The 10638-nt window shown below is 46.1% G+C and overlaps 1 protein-coding gene across 2 annotated transcripts; it reads right to left on the bottom strand.

Moving 5' to 3' along the window:
* Positions 1-6608: 6608 nt before the first annotated feature.
* LOC125553486 (predicted GPI-anchored protein 58) lies at positions 6609-8171 on the bottom strand. 2 transcript variants are annotated; one of them, XR_007304077.1, is made up of 3 exons: positions 7460-8171; positions 7268-7349; positions 6609-7159 (listed from the first exon to the last, which is right to left on the bottom strand). XR_007304077.1 is itself a non-coding variant. In XM_048717260.1 (2 exons), exons 1-2 carry the CDS (start codon positions 8050-8052, stop codon positions 7310-7312), a joined length of 633 nt encoding a protein of 210 aa, XP_048573217.1. In that variant the 5' UTR covers positions 8053-8171; the 3' UTR covers positions 6609-7309. The 2 variants fall into 2 exon arrangements, 1 of the variants encoding a protein (XP_048573217.1); XM_048717260.1 differs by having other exon boundaries at positions 6609-7349.
* Positions 8172-10638: the final 2467 nt, after the last annotated feature.

Here is a 10638-nt window from a genome sequence, read left to right as displayed (position 1 = left end):
TGCCTAAATGTACACTATAGCAGGCAGGAGTGATTCATCATTGCACGCACAATTGAATTGCAGGTTAAGGGCTAGTTATATTCCGCCTTTTCAGGGCTTATTGTCAAAATAAGCCATAAAAGATGTAAAGAAGTCATTTTTGAGTTATGGGCTTGGGCTTAACTAATTTCGCTTTGGAGGGGGGTGTTTTGGGTAGAACCTCACTAAAAATTGAAGGGAAGGGGAATAGTGAAATGACACTGTTGTCTGCCTATATTACACTCAAAATGCAAATGCTGATGCTCGCGTCACACCTTACCCTCAATTAAAAACAAACACGCAAGCGTTCATTGCCCTGCCCGCTTGCATCTCCTCTCCCCTTTCCCTCTACCTCGATCCCCTGCCTGCAGCACTAGGGTTCCTCCAGTGAGCCGTCGCCACTGGTCCCATCTTACCTGGTCCTCGACGATGCTCTATCCAGCTAGGCTACATGGCCGGAGGGTAGGGGCAAATCTCCCTGGCTGCTCCTCCCTTTGGTGCCGCCCCTCATTCTCATGGTCGCCAGTAGCTGCTCCATTGTGGTTCGTCCAACGCACTACTCCGGTAGGCGCTGTAGAACTATGGCTGATGCCACACTGCGGCAGAAGGCACCTTATTCCCCCTCCCCACCTCCTAGGCCGTGGCCTTGAGGTGTTGTTGAAGGATGAGCTCATCCAAAAAGGTGAGGATCTCCTATGCTTTTTTTTGCCAAATTTTCATTCTGATCCACTATACGATGAATTGCTATGAGCTGCTTCTGCTGCTGCTATATGATGCATTGCTATGAGCTGCTCCTGCTGCTACTATATGATGAATTGCTATGAGCTGCTGCTGCTATATGATGAATTGCTATGAGCTGCTGCTGCTATATGATGAATTGCTATGAGTTGCTGCTGCTATATGATGAGTTGCTATAAGCTGCTCCTGCTGATGTTGTATGATGAATTGCTATGAGCTGCTCCTGCTGATGCTATATGATGAATTGCTATGAGCTACTCCTGCTGCTGCTATATGATCAATTGCTATGAGCTGCTCCTGCTGTTATATGATGAATTGCTATGAGCTGCTCCTGCTGCTGCTATATGATGAATTGCTATGAGCTGCTCCTGCTGCTGCTATATGATGAATTGCTATGAGCTACTGCTGGTATATGATGAATTGCACACTGTTGTTGTTGCTGTTGCTGCTGTATGATGAATTGCTATGAGCTTCTGCTGCTATATGATGGTTTCAAGTGGTGCTGCTATATGATAATAACTAGCCACTAGGACCATTGAATTTCAATAAATAATTGTTCTTCTTTTAAATGTGGGTCATGCATTCTTCGTTTAAATTAGGCAATGGGATCTCTATGGAAAACATTGGCCAAAGTAGATTGTGCCAAGTAGATGGTATCGTTATATTTGCATTTTGAGCAAATAGTGATGGTCTGTTTTCGTATCATATTAATTACTGCACTGGGTTCAATTTGTGATGTTTGCAAGTCAAATTAATTTTCATATGGGCAGCAAAATGAAAAAATATAATGCAATCTAGACTTTTCACTGATCATACCAAAGATAAGCTGAAAACGCAATGAAAAGAACTGGTTGGCTTATTACATGGAGCTTATATTCGCAGGTACTTATTTTCTTAGGATAACTCGTAATAACTGTCCCTAAGAAACTTGGCCAATAGAACTGACATACAAATAACATGTCATAATGGTTGCAATGGAGGAGTGACATACCATAGCACACTGTATAGGCTCACCGCCGCCTCTCCTTTTTTTGCGATGTTCCATGAAATTGCCACATACATCTTGTAATTTCTCATTGTGTAACCCTATCTGCAAGTTGACACGGCTAATTTCAGACATCTCTACATGATAATACATTGCATATCCCTTGCGCATATTTAAACCACTAATTAATGATTGTGTGTGTAGCATAAACTAGCCATGACTCTGTGTGCTGGATGAGCAGGCACTCTAAGGGAGCCTAATGTAGTGCACTGGAATTCCTACATGCCACGTATGATTTTGTGTAATGTACTTCCTCTGTTCCTAAATATATTTCTTTGTAGAGATTCCAGTATGGACCACATACAGATGTATATAGATGAATTTTCGAGTGTAGATTCACTCATTTTGCTCCGTATGTAGCCTATAGTGGAATCTCTAGAAAGACTTATATTTAGTAACGGAGTTACGAGGTAGTATCATGTATGACATCTACATACCTAATTTAGCAGCCAGTAGTAGAAATCATTGTCTGCACAAAGGGATTACTGGTCAAAAATCCTAGAAAAGCACGCTGGCAGGCACATAACAATACAAGAGAGAGAGAGAGAGAGACTCACTTACAAGATCATAGCAATGCCTCAGTCCAGGATCTTGGTGGGCCAAGCTGTTAGATCCAGAAGAAACATCGTCCTTGTAGTTTTTGCCAGCTGCATAATAGGTAATAGCGACCTGTTAGTATATTTGAAGTACATCGGGCAGGTGATGCTGGACGGGTTTAAAGGTGACAAGTACCTAGGCTGTGGTGGCTGCTTGGCATCTTGCCAGACGGTGGGTATCAGGTTAGAAACATCAAGGGTGATGACGCTGCACTGGCTGTCGGGGTCCGGTAAGGAGATCTAGAACCGTCGAGTAGGGTATTTGTGGAGCGGCTCTGGTAGGGTGGACTACGGTGTGGGCGAAGCGGATCTGTGGCCGTGGACGAGGGCGTAGGTGAAGTTGCTCCGGTGGTTGGGTTAAGGATGGTGTCGACGATGCGGATCTGCGGCCGTGGACGGGGCGTCAGATGCTGCTCTGGTAGGTTGGATGAGGGTGCGAGGAAGCGGATCTAAGGCCGTGGACTTGTGAGTTGGCAAAGCGGCCCCGGTAGGGTTGAGAATGGTATAGGCGAAGCTACTCCGATGGGGCTGACGATGGTGTTGGTGAAGCGGCTCTGGTGGGATTGAAGAAGGTGTCGGCGAAAAGGATCAGAGGCCGTCGACGGGGGTGTCGGTGGGGCTGCTCCGGGGGGTGTGGACAAAGCATCTCCAGTGGGGAGTATGAATGATCCGCTGCAGATGCGCTGCGGTTGACGAGACTACTGGCGAAGCAGATCCGACGTCGTGGACAAGGCCGGCACTGAATGGGCTGTGGTACAGTGGTGGATGAGCAGTCTACTAGTTTCTAGGGGAGGTGGGAGGGGCAGATGCGGCCGCAGAAGCAGATTCGGTGAGGTGGACGCCGCTGGCAGTGAATGAGCTCTGGTACGCTGATGGATGAGCAGTCTAGGGTTTCTAGAGGGGAGGGGAGAAAGGCCGATGAAGTACGGACGGCGTGATGTAAGATGCTTTGGTGCTGTGGAGTTAGTCATTTTTGTGGGAGGGGGAGAGGAAATGGGGGTGCCGTGTAGTGGGGGGAACCGGAAGTTAGCAAAGAAGCCCCGACCTATTATGTAGATGAGGGCGGTATTGTAACTGTTGGTCTCCGTGCACCAAGGACAAAAGGGGAATTTTGCATGCTAAAGACTAAGGTGGCGGAAAATTTAGAAGGAGGCAGGAGATTTTGCCGCCCGCGGGATTGTTCCTATCCAGTTTCAACTAATTTTGGACCGTGCTAGTGGGAAGGTCATGCAAGACTGTGTACACGGGGCACGCATCAGCAGTTAATAACTGGTGTGAAGTCCACCCCAGAAAAAAAGACAATAACTCGGGATGATGCGCCGATAACTTGGACATTCACATGGGCGCGGCCAATCGTACGGGTGTAGTGGCGCGTTCACAAAAAAGGGATCAAACACTCAGCCTATGTATTTCTCGTCTAAATAGATAATTTAGTGCAATTGGTTATTTACTTTAAACATAATGCATTGACGTGTTAGTGTAGAGGCGCACAAAAATAAATGTATATTGTAGTCCGCTACTTAAAAGTGTTACCTCATATGATTACATAGCCTCCATTTCATAAATTACGTACCCGTTGAATTCATATATGAATATTACATATATTACTTCATAATAGAACCTTAAATCATCCAAGACTAATGATTTTGAATGCAAGAGTAACAATGGTGCATGTACATGATAGCTACATTGGTTGTTTGAAGAAACATCACTTCAACTTTGGCATGCACAACTGAGAAGGTTTATTTAAATAGAAAAAAATGTGATACGTGAGTGTCCAATCTTTATAGCGTTGAATCGATATTGTACCTTTGGCCATGATACGAAGTAGATATTGATTTATGTTCAAGCGATGCACGTCCACGATCGCTAGATAGTGATACGTGAATGAATTGTGCAATCTCTCTCACACGCATACATATCTCATTTCCCTGTGGGCATCGGAATCACACACGCGCACTTCGTGTATTTCTCTCCCTCCGTCAAGGTTAGAATTCGTCTTTCTACCCCGTCCTACAAGTCTCTCACACAGAAACACACACGCTCTCTCTGTCGAACACGCCCACCCCTTTAATTCCGCCCACCCACTGCCACTAATGTCTCAAAGTATAATAATGTCTCTCACACATATGCCTAAGGTTAACTCGAGTTCCAGAACCATATGAACACATACAATGGGATTCCAACAGAGCACCTTTTGTTTTGATATTTCACTCTCTCTCTCTCTCTCATCACACACACACACACTTGCATTTGCATGCACACCGTTTTGTTTATCTTCGTGATGCTTTAAGTATGCCTCGCACAAATGCTATCTACCTATCCCTTAATATAGCTAGATATGTGTCACACAAACTCCTTCTCCCTACTAGCCAGATGCCCATGCGTTGCACGGAACATCAAGATGCATTTGTATGAGTATTTTATCTTGTGGGAGAAAAGGATGAACGAGGGAATGCCTTATTTGCAAATGTGGAGAGGGGTGTGGGTATCTTTTTGCAAAATTGCCACAGTTTCCTTCCTATCCGTCAGATATAAATCAGATGGCCTATATTGTAGGATGGCAGGAACACCATCATCACCAACTTTGTTTTTTATAAGAATAGAGATATGTAAGTGTCACTGCCCCCCCCCTGTGGCACCCTAGCTCAGAGAAAACCGGAACGCCCCGTATTCTAGCCCAGAGATCAAGGTGAAGTCTTCTGGAATACGGCACTGCTTAGTATAGAACAAACCAGCTCTCTATTACAACATGAATATGAATACAAGGGTTCCGATATTACAAAGAATAACATCGGCACGGAGACACTACGCCAACCACGGTTTCTCTATACAAGCAGCATAACAACTCAAAGCAGCAGAACAACTACTGGCAGCGGAACAACGAATGGCGATGATGGACTCCAATCCGCAGGGACTCTGGCTGGAACGTTTATCCTAGCTCGCGAACACAGGAAAAACACCAAACAAGCAAGCAATCCAGGCACGACCTGCAAACTGGCATGACATGCCAGGTCAGTACATTGAATGTACTTGCAAGCTCACAATAACCAGAAGCATTCAAGAGAAACAACAGCATGGCAATTACAGGTTAAGCAGGAATTATCATGAGATCATCAGAAAAACATGGCATGAACAACATGAACATAATACTGCTAGAACAATATGATCATGGCATGAACATATAAATCTGATGATAATAGCATGCAACATGATGACACTACATGCACCATTTATTCTGCTCGGGTTACCTCGTAACCATCACATGCATCACTTACCAACTTCGTACATTACACAATCATCTCAGGATCAAATCAAGCTTGGTATAAACAATACAGTAGTAATCATCAAATGACCACAAGGAGCTTGATCTTTACCCAAGATTCTCGCACAATATCACGAATATCCAACAACTCGGTATCCTCGATACCACGGTGATCATTCCGGCGATCACAACCATGACCAACACTTGGTCTCAAACGGTGATCTTTCCGGCGATCACAACCATGACCAACACTTGGTCTCAAACGGTGATCCTTCCGGCGATCACAACCAACTTATCTCATCATCAAACCGGGGTTGTTATTAAGCACATTATTATTATTGTTGTTGACTCATAGTGTGACCAACTATGAACTGGGCCCTTATCCGCGGGCGCGGCTATCGATAGATTTAATATACACTCTGCAGAGGTTAGTACATTGTACCCACACTATGGAACCCATGGCCTCGCACTCCCAGTCGGGTGGACCAGCGGCGTTCCGACAAAACCGATCTACTACCATGACACTCTCCTGACCACTCTGACTCATTCCCCACTGGGCTAGTCCTGGGTTGCCCCGTGTCTACCAAAGACACAACGACCACCGTCGTGGCCAAACATAAACGGTCCCAAACAGGGACCCGGATCCATAACAACAACAACGGGCACACAAGGTTATGTTTGCTTACCGGGCCAGGGTACCGCACGCCCATAACCTTCCCTCATTGGAGGCACCGGCGAGAGGCACGATAATAGACCCAGTTAGGACCTTCCCATAAAGGTAAGCGTGGTTGCACTGGTCAGTTCGATATAGTGGCACCATGACTCAGCCAACAATTGTTCAAGTTCAATTTATTCCGGTTAAACTTGAATGCAAATATGTTGAGCCATGATAAAATACATGATGCAATTACAATGCAGGAGCATGATATCAACATAAGCACGGGTGCAACATAACTATCCACCATATTAATAATGAATCATCTCCAACTGAGCATGGCATAATGAAGAGCATGGATATTACCAGTACCACATTACTCATAGCATAGCATGACCACTAGCATCAACAATAAATATCATGCAAGAACATATCAACAATGCCATCATGCAAGCATTTAACCAACTGGATGCAATGGAACATGCATAACAATTGTACTCGGGACAGACGGCAGTCATGCACCGAAGACCATTACCAACATCAACATGTACCACTAGCAAGCATAAGAATATGAAAGGAATACTAGCAACTAGCAGGGCATGACAACCAGGTGCATAATAACATAGCAAGAAAAATAAGCACTAACCAAGAATCATTACCGAACAACGATAACCATATTCTAATCAAGCAAGCATTTAATAAATATTCAAGTTGAAAACCATGGCTACTGCATGACTATCATGCAAGTGGGTATTGTGGCTTGCCTTGGGTGACGGAGACTCCAGGAAGAAGTGAGGTGAAGCCGCGGAACGAAATGTCGGACGGTTTTCTCTCGGAGGGGGCTGATTAGAGGCAAGGGCAAAATGATCATTTTCTCTGTGAGACCACCTAGTGAAAATGTTACCAAAAGATATAGCTCAACGAGACGAAGAAGTGAGCACTGGTTTCACCTCAATTGGAGTTACGGTTGAAAAGTTGTGAGGAGTTGAAGATCAGGGACTAATCTGTGAAAAAATTATCACCAACGGGTCCCTGAGTGGATAAGGCAGAAACAGATTTGAGGAAATATGCTTTCTGACTTAGAAAACGTACTTCAGGCCGAAGTAGAAACAGAATACGCTTTCAGAGAGAGGAAAACGTACTCTAGGAAATACGCTTCCACTTGCCACGTGGGATGGAGGGGGTGAGACATTGGCGCGTGGGGCCCAGGGAGCAGGGGAAGGGGCCAGCCTCGTGTCTTCTTCCTCCTTGCTGCTCCCCCGTGTGGGACAGAGGAGGCAGGGGAGGGGCCAGCTGCCGGCGAAGGGGCGGGCTGCTCCGGTCGTCTCCCGCCCGGCTGAGGGCACCGGCGGGACGGCAGAGCCGAGCCGCACCCGTTCCCGGTGAAGGACGACGCTGGGGAGGCTAGGGCGGCCGCGGTGAAGGGCACCCGAGAGGAGCGGCCGGCGGCGGCTGAGCTTGGGGGCGAGGGGCTCCGGTCCTCCGGCGACGAATGAAGGGTGGGGGACGGTGCGCAGGACTCCGGTGAGGCCGTTGGCATGGTCGGGAGGGAGAGGGAGAGCTCGGATGGCTCGGTTGAGGTGGAGCCGAGAGGAGTGGGCGGCGGCCGAACATGGAGGCCACGGCCACGGTGCACTCCGGCGAGGGGCGAGGTAGTGGGGCGGCTCAGAGGGACGAGGGGGAGTCGGTGGACATGGAGGGGAGGCGAGAGGAGGCTCGGGTTGGCCGGAATCATGCCGAGGCCGAGGCGGCCATGGAGGACAGAGGCGAACTCTGGCTAGATGGGGCGATCCTGGTTACCAAATGAGGCGAGGGAGAGATGGGTGAGCTTTGGGAGGACTCGGGGCATGCTTATATAGCCGAAGGGAAGGCTCTGGAGCATCGCTAGTGAGCTCGAGCAGTGCTCTAATGGAGGACAGAGGCTGGGCATGGCACGGGCACTGTTCTAGCGGCGCATTTATGGTGAACCACGACGGGGAACCGATGCAGGGAGATGTAGTCGAGCACGGGCGAGCTCCAAGACATGAATGGAGGTCGAGACGAGGAGGGAGGATACAAGCACAATGGCCGGACCGAGCCAGAGCTTGCACTGTGTATGACGCAAGAGTGATCACCACTGGCACTGGTGCAAGCGGCGCTCTTTGGCGTGGCCGACCATGTCCAGTAGATTGACCTAGGTGCCCTTAGTCCAACTGAAGAAATAAATCGGTCCAGGGGCAAAGAAGAGATTTGCAGTTAGCTCCAAAGTAAATCAGTAAGAAGGTGTTTGTAACTTGATGTGGTTAAACCAGCTTGGTAACGTGGTAAAGAGTTTGTCTGATGATGATCACATACTAAGGTGATGTTGATCACCACAAATCAGACTAAGGGGAGGAGTTTAGTTGAGGGTTGCTGTAGAAAGTGCAAAACTGGGCAGAATTAGGGATTTGGAAGATACACTCACACACTTGATTTTCATGAGCTTAAATTTGGCAAAGAGGGGTTAAATGATGGTATGAAGCTTCTGTAAAGATTTCATGCCATTTGGAAATACCAAAGTGGCACCTGATTCACAAAGCTTCATTCTGGACAGAAACTTGGAAAAATTACACATGGCAATTGGATTAACCAATTGAGGTAAAACTTGGTGGAGGAAGTTGATATAGGTATAAGAATTTCCTTGTAAAGTTTCAGCTCAATTGAAGTAATATAAAATATAGTTGCTTCACAAACTGAAAATCTGACCAGAAACTAAGATTTAGGGCTGGGCTCACATAGATGAGTTACATGAGCTCATATTTTGTGGAGAGTCATTATTTGAGAATATAAAGTACCTTGCAAAAATGGAAACTCATTTGGATATCCCTAGCTTGTACTTCCTTCACAATCACTTCCCTCAGACAGGAACTTTGAAAAATTGCTCCGGAATATTTACTAGGCAAATTGAGTTGAATTTTGGCATGGGTCAATTATTTCGACAGGAAAAGATGTCCAAGACGTTTGGGTTCAAATGGGCAAAGATAAATAGCACTTCCTTTGCAAAGTGCCATTTAGGACAGAATATGAAAAGAATTATTGGAGGATGATGGGAAACATGGCCAATGATATATTTTGCCATATTTGCGGAAGATATTACCGAAAAAAATTATGAGAATTATTTGGGAATTTTAGGAGTGACAGAAATATAGGTTGCTTCACAACCTAGGGTTTTAAGGGTTATTCCTTTATCAGAAAAGGAATATTCTCAACAAAAGAATTTTGGGTTAGGTCAAGGATGAAATGACATGATCTTGGGATGATGAAGAGGGTGACAAGCCACTATAAAACCTAGGAAGACATGATCTTTCCAAGTTTCAGAACCACATAGCCACGGAAAAGCAAAACAAAACAGGAAATCCAAGAAAATCAAAGGAAAAAGATAAGGGCAAAAATCCAGGCTGTTACCCCCCCGACACCCACACCCACACCCACACAACCACACACACACACACTTCCCAACACCGAAGGAGTAAGGTGACACCTCGATCTTGATACTAATCTATCGACTGGCTTCTCTCTCAAACACACACACACGCACACACACTACCCGACACCGAAGGAGTAGGCTGGCACCTCGATCTTGATAGTAATCTATCTACTCCTCTTTCAAACACACATGCACACACTCGCTAGTTGTGCCTCTATGCCTACCGCGCACACTCTCGATACGTCTTTCTCTCCCCCTCCCCCGCCACCCCAACAATGTCAATAGAAGGGTGACAACTCGATCTGATCGTAATCTGTCAATTGGTTTCTCTCTCGAACATTGTGTGTATGTGCCTTGCTCAGAAGCCCCCTCGATATGTAGACTTCTCGCGCGCGCACATAGTTGTAGTGACGATGACGCTGGACCCAGTGTGCCTCGTTTTTACCGGCCTCATGTGATAGTTTTCACCCTGTTTTCTGTTAATTAACAAGGCAACCTTTTCTTTGTTACTACTAGTGAATCTGAAATCATTCGGGGCAGACATAAAATATATCACTTCAACCCAATTATAGCAGTAACTATTTTAAAAGAAACTAGCTAGATGCTCGTGCGTTGCACGGAACATCAAGATGCATTTGTATGAGTAGTTTATCTTGTGAGAGAAAAGGATGAACAAGGGAAGGCCATATTTGTGAACGTGGAGAGGGGTGTGGGTATATTTTTGCAAAATTGCCATGGCTCCCTTCCTATCCGTTAGATATAAATCCGACGGCCTATATTGCAGGATGGCACGCACACCATCATCACCAACTCTGTTTTCTACTCCCTTCGTTCCTAAATATTTGTCTTTTTAGAGATTTCAACAAGTGACTACAT

This window comes from Triticum urartu, chromosome 4 (genome assembly GCF_003073215.2).
Source record: "Triticum urartu cultivar G1812 chromosome 4, Tu2.1, whole genome shotgun sequence".
NCBI classification, from domain to species: domain Eukaryota; kingdom Viridiplantae; phylum Streptophyta; class Magnoliopsida; order Poales; family Poaceae; genus Triticum; species Triticum urartu.
Note: the sequence above shows the minus strand (reverse complement) of the source record. Positions and strands in the feature narration are given on the sequence as shown.